This window comes from Cydia splendana, chromosome 16 (genome assembly GCF_910591565.1).
Source record: "Cydia splendana chromosome 16, ilCydSple1.2, whole genome shotgun sequence".
Classification (NCBI taxonomy): Eukaryota; Metazoa; Arthropoda; class Insecta; order Lepidoptera; family Tortricidae; genus Cydia; species Cydia splendana.
In genome coordinates this window covers 3,406,690-3,426,322 of record NC_085975.1, presented here as the reverse complement: position 1 = coordinate 3,426,322, position 19,633 = coordinate 3,406,690, and the positions used below count along the sequence as shown (strand labels likewise).

General features: G+C 36.3%; 1 protein-coding gene across 1 annotated transcript in view; it reads left to right on the top strand.

Annotated features, from left to right (window-relative positions):
* The window catches only part of LOC134798127 (meckelin-like), a 62,552-nt gene that overhangs the window by 6,293 nt on the left and 36,626 nt on the right, over positions 1-19,633 (top strand). The window contains exons 7-12 of the mRNA XM_063770469.1: positions 3,194-3,271; positions 3,991-4,025; positions 6,765-6,832; positions 8,674-8,819; positions 11,939-12,050; positions 15,315-15,435. Of these exons, the coding sequence (XP_063626539.1) occupies positions 3,194-3,271; positions 3,991-4,025; positions 6,765-6,832; positions 8,674-8,819; positions 11,939-12,050; positions 15,315-15,389 (514 nt within the window). The 3' untranslated portion in view covers positions 15,390-15,435. The remainder of the gene's footprint in view (positions 1-3,193; positions 3,272-3,990; positions 4,026-6,764; positions 6,833-8,673; positions 8,820-11,938; positions 12,051-15,314; positions 15,436-19,633) is intronic.

Sequence of the window (19,633 nt, the reverse complement as noted above, 5' to 3'; positions counted from 1 at the left end):
TCATGTCGCCTCGGATATGGGTGAATATGGTATATGGGTATCGATGCATTCAGTGTAATGCCCTGAACACAAATATATGAGATGACAAGCGCGAAAGTGGTGGGGGTAGTTGCTGTGACGTCATAAAGTCGGCAGTACAAACTTTATTTTTATTTTCGTTTAAACATACCATGTGTGGTACCAAATTAAAGGACTTTGTGAGTACATCACAAATATATAACATACTGTAACATTTTCAATACTTGGTCTAACAAATTATTAGAAAAGTCCTTTCATTTGGTATACCCCACATGGTATGTTTAAACGAAAATAAAAATACAGTTTGTACTGCCGACTTTATGACGTCACAGCAACTACCTCCACCACTTTCGCGCTTGTCATCTCATCTCATATATATTTGTGTTCAGGGCATTACACTGAATGCAATCGATACCATATTCACCCATATCCAAGACGACATGAACGCGAAATAGCCTAAAGCCTGTGTTAACGCTCCACTATAGTGGAAAACGTTTTCTCCCGAAATGGAGATTTTATGTAAAAAGTTACTATTGTCGGTAGCTATACTTCCTTCTTAATACTCGTAGCGGTTAGTATTCTATTTGATATTAAAAATACCTTTTAGTGTAAATGCGACAAAACTCTGGAGGCATACGAAATGAGGTCGAATTTCATACAGGATGTTGTACTTTGCGACATTAATGTATAGGTCACACTGAAAAACTTAGATTAATCCGGTTTCCTCACGATATTTTCCTTCGCCGAAAAGCGACTGGTAAATATCAAATGATATTTCGTACCTACATAAGTTCCGAAAAACTCATTGGTACGAGCCGGGGTTTGAACCCGCGACCTCCGGATTGCAAGTCACACGCTCTCTTATATGCTGCTAGGGCATCAGTGCTTTATTAACAGTAAGAGTATGATATAAAATTCGTTCTTTTGGTTTGTAATATATATCTGTCGAATTCCTTCTAAGACAAAAATAGCGAATAAATCCAATAATAGAAATAGTAAAGCCCCAACTTATCAATGGATCTCACACTTCACTGCAACAGTTATAAACCATCCCACTCCCACTTTGTAGGCAATTATATTTTTATCTCTTTTTGTCCACTGATGGCGAAGTGTTACGTTATGGCCGTCGTAAACTCAAGATTTGCTCCGCTTTTATGTGCTTGTATGTTGTTACCACATATCTACAATATACGTAAGATTACCTACCTGTCAAATATCAAAAGTGCTACCTACCTAAATGGAGGATACAATACAATACAATACAAATACTCTTTGCATACCTCAATAAAAGAAAACAATACAAAAGAAAACAGAAATACAAGTAGCAAATAGGTAGATGCAAATAGGATCTTAATCATCCACCGTATCCGCTGAATGGAGCTTTTCGAATTTTCCAGTCTGCCAACACGTTTTGGCGGCCGCTGAAAAGCTCAAAAGTCCATGGTCACTTTTTTTCATTTGTATTCTGCTTCTTTTACACTCATGACGCATAATTATAATACGTGATGGCTTCCCTTTTGCATAGACTTATATCGACCGGGATATGAACCGTGATTACCTTTTGTATTGTTTTCGAGCTCCCAATATTTTGACGCAGTTACTTGCATCTTGTTCACGGGTAGCTGATGATAGCGGGTGAGGGGTGAGTGTCAAAGTTGTGTAGACCGGGCTTAGTAGAAGAGCCGGCCGCAAATTTTCTAACCGACTTGATACCACGATGAAATGCACAATGGTTTCCCATAAAAGTAATGCTAAGTCCGAATTCGATAGTCTGCCACGGCGGAACTTGCCGAAAGTACGAAAAAGACGGCCACTTCCGGTGCGAAAAAAGGGGGCTGATTTAACCCATCTGATACCGAAATAATAGTTATGGCAGCAGTTAGAAATTTACATGTAGACACAGAAAAGCGAAATCTGCCAGAATTTTTTATGCCGGAAGTGCTTGGCAGACGCTCTCAAAGGTGGCCACCGGGACCCCTAATTTAACCCATCTGATACCACCATGAAACCAATTCCAGTCGGTGGGTATGAACCCTCATGTCAGGAATATATAAGTCTGCCAAGGCTTTTCCTGCCGAAACACCTTGGCAGACGAGATTATGTGGGTTATGGGTTAAATCAGCCCCCTTTTTTCGCACCGGAAGTGGCCTTCTTTTTCGTACTTTCGGCAAGTTCCGCCGTGGCAGACTATCGAATTCGGACTTAGCATCACTTTTATGGGAAACCATTGTGCATTTCATCGTGGTATCAAGTCGGTTAGAAAATTTGCGGCCGGCTCTTCTACTAGCTCGGTCTACCCTCATTCGTACACGTCGGCTGCGTTCGCTTTCAACGTTACCACCGGACGCATTCACACTCGTCACACACTCACTCGTTCACTCATCATCGTCGTTCAGTCTAGTGAAACTAACCGTGAATCATTCAAAACTGTTATTCCCTTTTGCATAGGTACTTTAATTCTCTTCAAGGGCCATTTTAGATCTGTGTACCTATGTTACCGACTAATGTGCGTCATTTGTATTTTATTTGTTTTTGCGCCGACAGTTACGTAATAGTTAGTCCTACTTATTAAGCTTTTGCCAGAGACCTTCAGTTAATTGACCGAGTGAGTGCGCACCGAGAGCGAAGTCTCCATTTTAGGTTGGACGAAAATGCTTTCGTATGTCCGGCTGTTTCGTATATACACAGATCGACACATCACATTTCTTAACAGATTCCCGTAAAATTTTGTGATCAGTATTGAATGATAGGGTATTTGACAATTTTTTATGAATGTTATCAATCGATCAGGTTTGTTTTGAGGATAAAATGTCTGTATGGGACTCATTGTCTTAAAGCAATACAAAAGTCACAAATGATGGTCAAAGTAGTAACACTTTACTGACGAAACGCTTCTGATAACAAAATGGCAATACATCGTGACGTCACCACGTAACGTTAGAAGCCGTTTCGATATATGGAAAACAAGGAAATTGCGATTGTTGGTACCTACTATTACATTATTTTATCAATTCGTCCTTAGGTTTTTTTTATCAAAAGGGTTAGAACCATGTTAAAGGGTAGGGCCTAAAGCTCACAGAGCCCCTAAATTGTTGTTCAACGGTTTTTTATGTGTTTTACGGTGCGGTATATGTGGTATACATGTAGGTACTAAAAATGTAAATATTGTTGGCAGGAATAATGGGTCCCCGGATGCCAAAACCATGTCGGGCCCGCTGGAGGCGTGTCGAGTGGTGTGCGCGCCACAACTCAGGTTGGTAGGAGAGATACGGATAAGACGGGGACACGAGGTAAGATGGAGCTCCCCACACATAGGCGAAACTAGACATCACACTAACGAATCGTTATGGACAACGGGACGCCCTTCCCAAATGGCCATCAGCCCGATGTCAGTAGGGAGTGAGAGCGTGTGCGTTTGTTCAGTGCAGGTCGAAACGTGTTTACCAATTTAAATTTTTGATAATTGTAATTTTCAAATTTTCATATGATTAGTTACCAAGTCCAAAGCTGTGCCAAATAAAACTATAATAAGTAATTAATATTTGATTAATAAATAACACTGACCCCGTTTTAAGTATCCGGTTTTTTACTACCTTAACCTTAGCGTCCCCGTCTTATCCGCATCTCCCCTAACTTCTTGCAGTATCACCAATATCACAATGTGCATTTGATTTCATTCATACACACACACAACACAGGATTCGCATAATTTCTGAATTTCGTACGGTATATTATTATAGGTACTATAATATATAATATATGTAAAATACTAGCGACCCGCCCCGGTCTCGCACGGGTTAACAAATTACACCTACACCTACATCAAGAATCACTCTATTGATAGGTGAAAACCGCATGAAAATCCGTTCAGTATTTTTTTAGTATATCGCGAACAAACACACAAACAGACAGATGCGGCGGGGGACTTTGTTTTGTAAGGTGTTATAGTGATATGTTGTAATTATTGTTTAGGAACGTTTACAAGCAGCTGGCGACCGCTGGACTAGGTAAGAAAGAAAGAAAATACATTTATTTACGGTTTGTTTGTTTATTTGAAAATGATAGTGACCTTCTTGTCGTATGAGAGGAGGCTTGTGCCCAACAATGCGGCGTATATTGAGGCAAATGACACGAACGTTTTTCCTATTTTTTACATAATTTATAATTAAAATACCATATTTACCTTCCGCTGAAATTTAACCTCTCCACAGACAGGCGCGATTCGGGAAATGAATTAGAGATTAACTAGATACGATATAGCAAAGTTATGTGTCGTCCCACGGGTAAAGGTACCTTATGGCGGTTGGCGCTTACGCTATTATTAACGCCGATCCAATATTATTGCGTCGCTATTTCCGTGGAACGTCACATATCTTCACTATTTGATATCTAATTCATTTCCCGAATCACGGCGCTAGCCGACATAAGGTACCTTTTGTCGTGGAACGTCACATATCTTCACTATTTCATATCTAGTGAATCTCTAATTCATTTCCCGAATCACGGCTAGTGATGTGCCGAGAGTAAAATACCATTACCGGTATTTTACCATTTGGGAATATTACCAGTAAATACCATTCTTCCCGGTAATATTCCCAAAAGCGGGTAATATACTCGTACTTGAACGCTTACGTTATAAATGAATTAATTTAATTTAAAACATGTAGAAATGGCTTAATGTTGTGAAGATATACTTTTATTTAATATTACTAATATTAGTGCATACAAACTTAATACCTAGAAACAAAATAATACCATAAGTAAAACATAATAAAATAACTAACCTAAAAACTTAAAAACTAAATCTAAAAATAAATAAAACTAATCTAAACATAAATAATTACAAACTATCCTGCGGAATGGTGCCGTAGATGCTGGCAGCATTTCCCCGCTGTATGGCTTAATTATGTCACTAAATAAATAAAGCAAATAAATAAAATAAATAAAATAAATAAAATAAATAAAATAAATAAAATAAATAAAATAAATAAAATAAATAAAATAAATAAAATAAATAAAATAAATAAAATAAATAAAATAAATAAAATAAATAAAATAAATAAAATAAATAAAATAAATAAAATAAATAAAATAAATAAAATAAATAAAATAAATAAAATAAATAAAATAAATAAAATAAATAAAATAAATAAAATAAATAAAATAAATAAAATAAATAAAATAAATAAAATAAATAAAATAAATAAAATAAATAAAATAAATAAAATAAATAAAATAAATAAAATAAATAAAATAAATAAAATAAATAAAATAAATAAAATAAATAAAATAAATAAAATAAATAAAATAAATAAAATAAATAAAATAAATAAAATAAATAAAATAAATAAAATAAATAAAATAAATAAAATAAATAAAATAAATAAAATAAATAAAATAAATAAAATAAATAAAATAAATAAAATAAATAAAATAAATAAAATAAATAAAATAAATAAAATAAATAAAATAAATAAAATAAATAAAATAAATAAAATAAATAAAATAAATAAAATAAATAAAATAAATAAAATAAATAAAATAAATAAAATAAATAAAATAAATAAAATAAATAAAATAAATAAAATAAATAAAATAAATAAAATAAATAAAATAAATAAAATAAATAAAATAAATAAAATAAATAAAATAAATAAAATAAATAAAATAAATAAAATAAATAAAATAAATAAAATAAATAAAATAAATAAAATAAATAAAATAAATAAAATAAATAAAATAAATAAAATAAATAAAATAAATAAAATAAATAAAATAAATAAAATAAATAAAATAAATAAAATAAATAAAATAAATAAAATAAATAAAATAAAAATTAAAAAAGAAACAAATATACACGCTCAAAATAAGAATATAATTAAGTATATCAATTAAGCTATAAAAAAATAATGAATAAATAACGTATAAAAACAATGTCATTGAACTACACCTTAGGGGCTATTCATAAATTACGTCATTTCAAATTAGGGGGGGGGGGTCTGGACATCGGATGACGGTAGCATGAAGTAGGAGGAAATGGGGTCATTTGAAGCATGATTTTTGGATGATTATAGGGGGGGGGGGGGTCAAAAATCGTCAAAAATCGATGACGTAATTTATGGACAGCCCCTTACCTACTCATAAAAATGTGATGATTATTATTAAATCAATGTGATTTTTACATTTTCGTTTTAGTTTTACTAAAATTCTAGTATTATTCATTGAGTGGTTTTGACTGGAACTGGTTTTGACTATGCCCACTTGCCCAGACAAGGGGAATACTTCCTAGTAATATTGGTAAAATACCGAGTAACATTGGGAAAATTACCAGTAGTTTTGGGAATTTACTAGAAAAGTAAACCTATGTTGATTTTTTGCACTTCGTATGATGCATTTGTTGACAAGTAATGATTTAATGTAAAACAACTTATGTTGACATTTACTTAATTTGAATATTACCGTAAATTACTGATTCTGGGTAATATTACCGGTAACATTACTGGGTATTTTACCACCTTGGGTATTTTACCGGTAACGGCACATCACTAATCACGGCGCTAGCCGCCATAAGGTACCTTTTGCAGTGGAACGTCACATATCTTTACTATTTCATATCTAGTGAGTCTCTAATTCATTTCCCGAATCGAGCCGAAAGGCGCACGTTGACTGACGACTTGAAGAGGCTAGGAAATATAATTATACCTATTACTTATTATTGTAAAATGTTGTATTTTTTCTGCTCTCAGGTGCTATGGACGAGCATGAGACGAGGCAAGCGCTTCTCTCGAGGTTTTTAGCTGCGTTTTTTGAGCGGGTAAAATGTCAATATTTTAGTATTTTTGTTAGTAAATAGTGTCACACAAACCCGGCGACAAAAAGCAGCTTTTATACAATCAAAAGTAGGTACGTTTTTATTGAAAACGCCAACATGCTGTAATGACATGAAACTTGACATGAACAAATGCTCGTAGCATAGCTTTACAAAAACCTGCTGAACTTTCCTTGAAATTGCTCGTTTTAATTAAAGCATTATACCTAGGTAAAATCCCTTTTCTTAGAGTTTTATCTGAGTTATTTGGTTTGAGGACTATTTTATTAAAATGAATCTAATTTTTTTGTTCATGCAGATGATTTAAGGGGACTTCGTTTAATAAAGTTTAACTTCATAGCTTTATTTTTGATTAGGGTCTTACTTGGAGTCAAGGGCATGAAGGATAATATGCAATTTTAAGTAATGTTTCAATTATACCAAGAATGGTATCATAAAGGACGCTTTATTTCGAATTAATTTTGGCAATTATAGCGACTTCAAGCGTCTGCAATGGTTTTGTAGGTAGGTAGATTATGTAATAGCCACTCTCTTAGCTGTTTTGACGTGATAACGTCTTATTAAGTCGATGAACACCGGTAGCATGCACGAAAAAGTGTCACGTTGTGGACAGATCTCCATGGTAACGTTACATATACAATAAGATACCCGACCATATTGTGAATATGTCAGAAAACAAGTTCAAAGCTGTAACAAAAGATACTTTAATAAAGAAAGGCTATTATAGGGTAGACGATTATTTAACTGATAAACACGTATGGTTGGATACCTTATCTACAGTCAAGAGTGGCATATAAGTTTAATTTTAATAGGCTTGTTTATTATATGTACATAATTGTATTTATTCTCTACAATTTTTGACTTTCAAAAAGTGTTCTGTAAGAATCTATTTTGAATAAAAAAAAATATGATTATGATTAATGTAATGGTAATGTTTTCTTATGACGTTATCACGCAAAATTATCGTCCGTGAACCGACTTTACAGACGACCATAGTTTTTGTATATACTTGCTGCCTTTACTTAAATGTCCAATTTCTAATCATAAATATATAACAAATGTCGAACAGATGTAAACCGCGGCACTTGCGAAAGGGGCATTATGTAATGTAGTATTTTATAATAGAGTTAGACCAAGAAAAGCCTCCAGCGATTTTGATAGCCCACGCAGTGCAAGTGTTATTTATACGTCATAATATCATAGAAAATTTGACGTTTAAAATGACACTTGCACTGCGTGGGCTATCAAAATCACTGCAGACTTTTCCCGGTCTGACTTTATTAACCATTCATTTCTTTTTCTATCATCAGGCTCTAGATGGTCTCAGCTGGGTTGCCAGCGAGCGAACAGTAATGGAGCGACTACTGGACGTGGAACTGGTAGCTCGAGAGGCTGGCAACACCAGCGCACTTCTGTATGATCCTCACAGCATGCCTTCGTGTTTCGCCCTCAGTTGGTAGGTAACATTATTGATGTGACCAGGCTCTAGATGATCTAAGCTGGGTTGCCAGCGAGCGAACAGTATTGGAGCGACTACTGGACGTTGAGTTGGTAGCTTGAGAGGCTGGAAACACCAGCGCACTGCTGTATGACCCTGACAGCATGCCTTCGTGTTTCGCCCTCAGTTGGTAGGTAACATTATTGATGTGATCAGGCTCTAGATGGTCTCAGCTGGGTTGCCAGCGAGCGAACAGTAATGGAGCGACTACTGGACATGGAGCTGGTAGCTCGAGAGGCTGGCAACACCAGCGCACTGCTGTATGACCCTGACAGCATGCCTTCGTGTATCGCCCTCAGTTGGTAGGTAACATTATTGATGTGATCAGGCTCTAGATGGTCTCAGCTGGGTTGCCAGCGAGCGAACAGTAATGGAGCGACTATTGGACGTGGAACTGGTAGCTCGAGAGGCTGGCAACACCAGCGCACTTCTGTATGATCCTGACAGCATGCCTTCGTGTTTCGCCCTCAGTTGGTAGGTAACATTATTGATGTGATCAGGCTCTAGATGGTCTCAGCTGGGTTGCCAGCGAGCGAACAGTAATGGAGCGACTACTGGACATGGAGCTGGTAGCTCGAGAGGCTGGCAACACCAGCGCACTGCTGTATGACCCTGACAGCATGCCTTCGTGTATCGCCCTCAGTTGGTAGGTAACATTATTGATGTGATCAGGCTCTAGATGGTCTCAGCTGGGTTGCCAGCGAGCGAACAGTAATGGAGCGACTATTGGACGTGGAACTGGTAGCTCGAGAGGCTGGCAACACCAGCGCACTTCTGTATGATCCTGACAGCATGCCTTCGTGTTTCGCCCTCAGTTGGTAGGTAACATTATTGATGTGATCAGGCTCTAGATGGTCTCAGCTGGGTTGCCAGCGAGCGAACAGTAATGGAGCGACTACTGGACATGGAGCTGGTAGCTCGAGAGGCTGGCAACACCAGCGCACTGCTGTATGACCCTGACAGCATGCCTTCGTGTATCGCCCTCAGTTGGTAGGTAACATTATTGATGTGATCAGGCTCTAGATGGTCTCAGCTGGGTTGCCAGCGAGCGAACAGTAATGGAGCGACTACTGGACGTGGAACTGGTAGCTCGAGAGGCTGGCAACACCAGCGCACTTCTGTATGATCCTCACAGCATGCCTTCGTGTTTCGCCCTCAGTTGGTAGGTAACATTATTGATGTGACCAGGCTCTTGATGGTCTCAGCTGGGTTGCCAGCGACCGAACAGTATTGGAGCGAGTACTGGACGTTGAGTTGGTAGCTCGAGAGGCTGGCAATACCAGCGCACTGCTGTATGACCCTGACAACATGCCTTCGTGTTTCGCCCTCAGGTGGTAGGTAACATTATTGATGTGACAAGGCTCTAGATGGTCTCAGCTGGGTTGCCAGCGAGCGAACAATAATGGAGCGACTACTGGACGTGGAGCTGAGCTGGTAGCTCGAGAGGCTGGAAACACCAGCGCACTGCTGTATGACCCTGACAGCATGCCTTCGTGTTTCGCCCTCAGTTGGTAGGTAACATTATTGATGTGATCAGGCTCTAGATGGTCTCAGCTGGGTTGCCAGCGAGCGAACAGTAATGGAGCGACTACTGGACGTGGAGCTGGTAGCTCGAGAGGCTGGAAACACCAGCGCACTTCTGTATGATCCTGACAGCATGCCTTCGAGTTTCGCCCTCAGTTGGTAGGTAACATTTATATGTTTGCGGCTTCTATTTTTCCCGTCAAAAATAGTCTTTTTTTTTTCAAAGCAGTAAATAAATATTTGATGTTAACGGGGAAGTCTCGGTAGCTTAATTGGTAGAGTGACGGGCTGATATCCCAGAGTCACGAGTTCAAGTATCTCCCTTTCAATTTGTCCTTTTTTCTATGATTACGAAAATAAAACTGGATAAGGTTCGAGGATGTTGAATAAAAAAGGATTAACTTAATTACGAGTATATTTAGATTAGATAATGACGTAGTTTGGGTCTCTCGCTGCTCAAGCTTCGAAATTAGAAACGGCACTCGTAACAAAATACATCAATGTTATTTTGCTACACAAATAATGGCATTTAGAAAGTATGGATATGCCATCATTAATTTTAAATTTCTATGAAAATCTGTTTATAATGACACCGTTACTTTGTTATATTAAAATCGCTGCAAAGTTAGTTTAGATGGACTCTAGCTTTTATCATGACCTTCGAGCACCTGCAATATATCGGCAAGGTCAATATCAGGATGGCCATTGTAGGTTTTATAACGGCGGAACGGCCTGAACGAGCCCCGGGGCTATTATATCCCCTCCCCCTCTTTACCGCCAATATAGAAGGGTATTTAATCTGTGTTCTTTCTCGTTAAATGGTGTTCTATCGTAGGTAGGTATGTTGAACGAGGTAGATAATAGATATATTGGAGAACGAGCACTTATTAGGACAGTGGTGTACGATGGGTGTAAAATAATTAATAATTAAGAAGGTGTAAAATAACAAATCTTCCGTGAGACACAGACATATTAAATTTAATATTTATATATTAAGAACGGGTCACTCACGTATTTTAAGTATAATTTGTTAACCCGTGCGAAGCCGGTGCGGATCACTAGTTACGAATTTATGAATATAACCGAAGTCGGGTTTCAAGCGCTTTAAACCCTCTGCTTATTTTTTTTTAGCCTACTTTGGTGTCCCACTGTTGGGCAAAGGCCTCCCCTCGTTTTCTCCACTCGACCCTGTCATGGGCATTTTCCCACCATTTGGGGTAGAATGCGTCCAAGTCGTCCCGCCATCTCCTTTTCGGTCTGCCTAAACCCCGACCTGCACCGTCTATTGCGTTCCGTGGGTCCCACTCAGTAACCATTTTGGCCCACCTTTCTGGGTGCATGCGGCAGACATGTCCAGCCCAGTCCCACTTAAGCTTAGCGGTCTTGACGCCTACATCTACAACTCTAGTTTTGGAGCGTAGTTCCGTGTTTCTGATTCGATCAGTTCTGCGAACACCTAGTATACTACGCTCCATCGCACGCTGGCAAACCTTGAGTTTAGATTTTAGAGCCTCAGTTAATGACCAAGTTTGTGCACCGTAAGCTAGGATGGGCAGGATGCACATGTCAAGGAGTTTGCGCTTAAGACACCGTCGTCTAAGTCGTCCTATTTGACGCCTTTCCCTATGCTGAATACGGGACCCGGTGCGTGCAATTTAATGCTGGCTGTGCTATTGTTGTAAATAGTTCCAACGAGTTCAACATATGCCGTGTCTATACCCTGATTCTGCATGGCGGAAAATATAGCGGAGTGTTTGACGCTGTCGAATGCTTTGCTATAATCAACAAAAGCAAGGTATAGAGGGACATTGAACTCGTTGGACTTTTCTATTATTGTCCAGTATCTTCCCGGTCCTCAATTAACTTTATTGTGTCTTTAGTGAGTTTGTTATTATTTTTTCTAGTTTGTTTTATTTTACTGCTGGCCGTTTTTATATTGGTTATGATGGTATTGTATTGATTTTCTGCGTCTTTATCTAAATTTCCCTCGTCGAGTATATCAAAACTATTTTTTTCCTCTTTTTTCCTCTGCTTATTATGTTTAATTAATATTAATTGTCCTTTGACAGGTGGGGTGAAGAATGGACGTTGGCAACCCTGGACGCCATGTTGTTTGGATGCATTCTGTTGGTCACTAAAGACTGGCTGCTGGCCGCCTTGGTCACTCTGGCAGTGTGGCAGGTGAATTGAATCATAATCTACACCAGCTGTATTGTATGCGCCCCTTGCTAGACTTTCCTTCTAGGAGCCTAATCAAGATGACAATGCTACGAAAAGTCACGTGACTATTTCCATACATTATTTAAGTTTAGACTTCAAACTTCAACTTCAAACTTTTACACATCAACATTGAATTTACATAATTACAAGCAAAAATAATAACAAAACATCAACAATTTTATAAAATACAACTAACCGCAACTACCAATTCAAACTAACGTATTACAATTACTTAGAGATGTATATGGTCTCTTAATGTCGAATTACATAAAAAAACTATAATAATAAATAATAAAACTATAGATTGCCGTTTTCTATCATCGATTGTTATCTTGGCTAGTCAGGGGGCCATATGGTGGTACGAGCCCTGCAATTAGGATTGTTCATTTTTTTTAGACCCCCATTTTTATTTTATTTTCTGAAAATATAGGTTAATTTAAGATACGAATTTGAATGATTTATTAATTCACGGCTCGGTTGAATATTTATAATTTATTGAAAATATGAGATACGACTTCTCGTAAATTACATGTAGTGGCTGATTTGATAAAGCACAAGCAATAACAAATATTAAAAAAATAGTTGTAATTGTCAATTGATTGTAATGTCACCTGTCTACAATGTCAGTGTCACGCGTTTCTATAAATAATATCGTCTGGAAAACTCGTTTATTTTGAATCCCTAAATCAATAATTTCAAAATACCTACGCTATAAATTTGTGAAAGCTGATTCCAGAAATCTGCCTAAGTTATATAATATAACTTAGTTTTATTGGAGTATGTATCCACATAGCATCCAACTCCAACCATAACTTGGCTGAAATCAGGGGAGCAAAAATACAAATGTAAGTTACATCATATATTTTTTAACTGATTCGATTCGTAAGATGATTGGATTCATAAAATCGTTATAAGCGTCCATTGCTAAGGTAGCACCCAGTGGGTTCTACCGGCTTGTCACCATTGTTTGGATATTGTACTATATTAGGTACATGCCAATTTTGCTAATTATATCCTATAATTTCAGGTCATCATGTGATTCCTATTTAGATACGGCTGTGGGATACGTAATGTACGAAGGAGATTGATTTTGTTAAGGCACTTGGGCCCTGAACAAAGTTGAGCATTTTGTATCGAAACGAACGTCATATTAATCGTCATAATACTTTACGACAGTAAATAATGCCTGGGAACAGAGTAAATAACAAACCATACACTTCTCTTCTGGTTCGTCAACAAGAAGCCATTGTCAGCTGCTCGTGCAGAACATGATGAACATACATATATATATAGTTACTTTTTTTTGGGAAACATATATACATATATTTCCTAAATTAATAAAAAAGTAGGTAAACAAAAACATGTTTTATTATTCACAACTATTAACTTAAGTCTTGTCCACCATGATATCAGCAGCTTGAACTGCAACATGTACCTGGAAATTAGAAATTATATCTTTTTAAAGCAGTTTCAGGCTGAATTTTGAGTATGACTATGTATTCTTGTATAGTGTTTCTTTCTAGTAGGCACCATCTCTGTTTAACGGTTTGCCTTTATATACTCTGGCTACATTACCACAGAAAACACATAGGTTCCCGCGACCCTACCTACAAAGTGAGCTTTTAAATAATTGTAGTAAAATAATATTAATTTTATACTTACATCGACGTGATCCTCACAGCAATACTGTGTGTAAGTAGGTAGGTATTCCAAGTTCAATTTACGGCACCATGTTTCACGTCGTAGGTCTTCGCGGATTCGAACAATTATTTTTGTGAATCATTCCCACACGTAGGAACAAGGTCTTTGATATATTAAGCAACGAAAACTACTGTTTAGGTATCAATTATAAATCAAATCATAACAAACCAGCGCAGCGGTTTAACTGAAAAATTTCATTATGACAATGATAACTTTGACAATTACGTGAGTGACGGATTGATTTACTATGGTCCGATAACTTTTATTATGCGATGACTTTACATTCAGCCAACGAGAAAGGTCAAACTAAGGTCATAAGGATGTTTGTTGAAATATCTTCAATCCTCAATTATTATATCGCAGCAAATGTCGGAAACTGTTTGAAAACCTCATATCTCGAAATGGTTTTCGAAATAGAACATTAAAAAAAAAATGAACAATCCTAATTACACCGGGTGCCATCACACAATGGGGCCATGAATTCAACCGCATTCGAGCGCAAGTTTTAACCTCCTAAGTCCCTACGTACAATTTTTTGTACATATTCCAAAATCTATTTTGAACTTTTATTGCGTAACCAGGCGTGGCTCACTCCGCGATTTCGTCGCTTTGCTACAGGTAGCTAAAAGTACATCCGTTCCGCCCCAATTTTGGGGAAAGCCATAAGCCGCGCGTGGCGCTGTCGCCACCTAGCGGCCATATCTGTGCTGATCATAACAGACGCGTTTTGTTTTGTTAGAGAGTGAGTCTTCTGTACCTAGTACTATTATTTATTCTGTGGTGTAACTAAGGGTTTCAAAAACAAAACAATTGCTTCTGGGTCTCAGGACGCCCTTCGCTGGTAGAACCGAGAAGCCCGATTCAGATTTATCCACTTGTTATGATTTTGATCTTATTTTGATACTAGCGTACCGCCCCGGAATCGCACGGGTTAACAAATTATAAACAAACCTTCCTCAAGAATCACTCTATCGATAGGTGAAAACCGCATGTAAATCCGTTCAGTAGTTTTCGAGTTTATCGCGAAATACAAGCACACAAACAAACAGATGCGATGGGGACTTTGTTTTATAAGGTGTAGTGATGAAGATTGCTCACGCATCTGCGTCACCAATCTTGGTGCATGCGATATGTAGTGAAAGTAGTGCGTAAGATGCGCGCTAATCACCAAGATGATCGCCAAGGTTGTATCAAAACCAGTTCAAAACCATAACTAATTGTTGAATTAGAATCAGCCTCATGGTTACCTCACGATGTCACGATTATTTCCTTCACTCAAGTATAACTGGTGAATATCAAATGATAGGTGTTTCTTACTTAAGTTAACGAGATCCTCGATAGTATCAACCAGGGTTCTAAATTATTTAATGATGATTCATAATTAATTACATACGTCATATCATAATAATTTAACACTTTACAAGCCATTATAGCACCAGTGTGCAGTGAAGACTGACACTTAAAATATGTAGGTATTTTAACTGTCTATAACGCTTAATTTCATTCAAGTAAATTACCTTTCAGATAGCGAAGCAGCTGCGAGCGTGGTTCGGTGACAAGAATCTTAAACAACACATCGGTATTGGAGACATACTGTAGCGAAGCAATCGCCCTACGTACCTCGTCCAAGAAAGTACGTTAAACGGTGATTTGAATCTAAAATGATTATCGTATTTGCTGCTGTTCTGCTCAATTGCATTGAAATAATCGCATTCGACGAGTTGACATCGAGTTACGAAAATAAAGATTGCCGCAATAAATCGAAATGTGATTTACGAGTACAAAATACTACGGAAGAATCTATTCAAGTTACCAGACACTTTGATAGCAGGGAATGGTTCCACTTTACTACAGAAAAAGAGGTATTTGATATACTTCGCGCGCCAAAGAAACCAAGAGTACCCCATCCAGCTGAAGGTGCCTTTTTCAATTTTACCCTAGATATGTTTGAGACAATATTAAATAAATTGCCATTTCGTAAGATGGGTGGGTTGTTCAGTATGCTAGGACACAACTTAAAGGGATCAACGAGCCGTCGACGTTCTTGTGAATCCTTCCTGAGATACTTTGTGAAACGATTGGCAAGGAAGTCAAAAATATTGTCTCGAAAAAAAGCGTCAAAGATTAAAGAAAAAGTAACTGGTTTAATTAATGATACTCTTGAAGAAAAACCAAGAAGAATGGTTTTTTTTCGAGCTATGAACTCGTTGTTTACCTGGAAATATGAGATTAAACTGCACGAGTATATTTACTATCTCCACGGTTACTCGAAGGGCCGGGAAGGGAAGCATCTCATGAACCGCCAGACCAAATTGCTGATCAGAAATATATTCTATGTGCTGGATAAACAAAGAAGTACTGTCAGAAATGACGTGATAATGAAACTGATGTTAGCGTACGAAGAGTATTATAGGAAATAAAATTAAAGATATATATGTAAAGTAAATTTAATTTTGCACAATCAATTTTGTTCAGTAATTCCTTTGGCTTAAATAAAACTTATTTCCAGAAAATACAAATCTAACTTAAAACTAAGACTAATTATAAACCTAAACAAGCTACAACTACAGAAAACTTAAATGGGTACTAAACATAAAAACTAAAAATAAATAACCTCCCTAGCCTCCTGAAAACTCCCCAAAATGACCCCCCAAACAGAGCCTAGCTTCTGTACAAAGAACGAGCCCCCATATGGTCACAGTATAAGGAAGGTGTCTTAAGATATTGATATATAACAAAAACTACCCATAAAAACTATAAAAATACAGGTTTGAATTTTAATTTAGTAACTTTATAATTATAGTAATAAAAAACGATATTTTAAAACCGTGAAATGAGTTTTACGTTGTTATGAAAAATGTTCATGAAGCAGTAAGCATGCGGTCAGTGGTTATTTACGTTACATTTACTGCTTATACCTGTTTCCACACTAATACAATATCAAGTATAAGTATTACTAGTGTAAATGCAACTGATAAAGGTGGAGAATCAGAAACATCCATGAGAACTGGCGTCACATTCAAGGCATTTTCAAATGCAACAAATAAAGATGGAGAATCAGAAACATCTATGAGAACTGGCGTCACATTCAAGGCATTTTCAAATGCGACAAATAAAGATGGAGAATCAGAAACATACATGAGAACTGGCGTCACATTCAAGGCATTTTCAAATGCGACAAATAAAGATGGAGAATCAGAAACATCCATGAGAACTGGCGTCACATTCAAGGCATTTTCAAATGCGACAAATAAAGATGGAGAATCAGAAACACACATGAGAACTGGCGTCCCATTCAAGGCTTTTTCAAATGCGACAAATAAAGATGGGGAATCAGAAATACACATGAGAACTGACGACACATTCAAGGCATTTTCAAATGTGACAAATGAAGGTGGAGAATCAGAAACAGTCATGAGAACTGACGACACATTCAAGGCATTTTCAAATGTGACAAATGAAGGTGGAGAATCAGAAACAGTCATGAGAACTGACGACACATTCAAGGCATTTTTAAATACGACAAATAAAGATGGAGAATCAGAAACAGTCATGAGAACTGACGATACATTTAATCCGTTTTTAAATGCAACAAATAAAGATAGAAAATCGGAAACAGCCATTAGAACTGACGACATATTGAAGGCATTTTTAAATACGACAAATAATAATGAGTCTGCAAAAGTATTGAGAACAAGCGGTGTATTCGATGTATTCCTAGCGAATTATCTTTTTACTTTGATCAATTTTAGAGACCCAGACCTAAGCGATGAAGATCACAAAAGACGAAAAAAATATTTACAGCAGTTATATAAAAGTGTAAAGAAGATGAAATACTCTTACACAAAGAAACTTGCCAAAAAAATAATAAAACTTTCTCGTAAGCATGAAGAAGAAATAAAAGAGATAATGGAAGAGTACAAATCAGAATTAGAGAACGAACGGCCTCGTCGAACTAAATTTTTAAATGCCATGAACTCGATTTTTTGGACTGCAGATAATGTTAGGTTCGACGATTATATTTATGCCTTAAGAGAATTTGGAACATTACGCAAGGTAGTCATCAAATATGAAACAGATGAATTATTAAGAATGATAGACAGTAGAATTCATTACTTAAGCAAGCGCGATCGTAAAACTCTCAAATCGTTAATGAAAAAAGCAATTAAAGAATATTCGTCACAATCATTATCCTCAGACTCAGTAGAACTCAGCTCAACCGAATCAGAAGAATCATGTGACTCGTCATGCCTTCACTCTTCTTCAAGCTCTAGTGATGAACGAAAAATAAAAGATAAAAGTACCTCTGACTACAGCTTTGAAACTTGGTCCAAGAAAGGAAAACAAAAATAGCGGGCTGTGTCTACAGACCCCTAGACTTTATAGCATCTAAAGCTGTAGTAAAAATATTTGCAATTATTACTTTCAAACCGTGAAATTACTATTAATATTAACTTATAAATACGATATGAAACGAAAACCATGGGTTTGCTAGCTACGCGTGTATGTGTTGCGCTGTTGTTTTATTTTAAGTATGTTCAAACTGACAGTTCATCGTACGAAACTACTAACGAAAAGACAGATGTTCCAACGTTAAGATCTGACAAGATATTTCAAACATTTCTGAGTCAGTTTTTCGAAACATTGAAAGACTATCCTAAGTTAAAATTATCGAAGTATATTATCCTTTTATCAAAATGTTTAGACGAAATCAAATATGATTATCCAAAAAAACTATCCACAAAACTAAGGAAGCTGTCACGAATGCGTGATTTTGATATTAAAGATATAATAAAGGAGTACAAAGAAGACTTGCAAGATGAAATGCCACTTCGTATCAAGTTCTTAAATGCCATGGATGCGCTATTTGAACCGGGTCAAAAAATCATCTTTCAAAATTACATTAAAAAGCTCAAAGAGTATGGAAAAAAAGAAAATGTATATATCTCAGAAGATACTAAGAAGCTATTGAATGACATAATAATGAAGAAGGTTCGTCAGTTGCGTTCCCGGGACCGACAAGCGCTTGAAAGGAAATTAAGGAGAGCTATTAAGGAGTATAAAACTTGGAAAGGTCCAAAGGTAGTATTGTTTTTATAAAATGAGATTCAACATTTGAATTGGGGACCTTTTTTACTTTAAATTTCAAAATTCGATTTGTATTATTCCGCTCAAAAGACATCAGGGCTTAGGAGATTAAAATCAAAATAGAGTTTTAAAATGAATAAAATAATTTTTAAAATAAATTAACAACGTTTTATAAATTCTTGTATCCAAAACTATTCTAACGTCTTTATCTTTTTGTCTATGAATCGTCGTATTACGCATATAATAGAACATCTTAAATTAGACAATTGATTTACTTTCTTAAATATACATGCTGATACAAACTGCATAAGAAGATAAAACCTATATAAAGATCACAAATTATACTTTGTAAATGTAATATTATTATTATTAATTGAATTGAATAGAAAAAATCGCCGCTATTTTTTGCATAAAAAGGAAGCATGTATTTACTTTGTAGGATTCTTGCATAATTATATTACCTATATAAAAATATCGATATGAATATTATAATTAATATTTTGTAAAACCGTATCTTTACTGGGCTAAATAAAATATACCTGAATCTTAATTATAAGGAGGATACTTTCATACAAAATCAGTCACAGAATATCATCATTCGACTATATTTAATTCACTCACGGAGGACTCGTGCTAGCCATGTCCATGAAGTTTAAATACCGTAACTTCATAGTCATTCTTATTAATTATTTTCAAACCGTGAAATAGACTCGCCATTTACATGACTTTATCTATACATCAGACTAACTATGCGG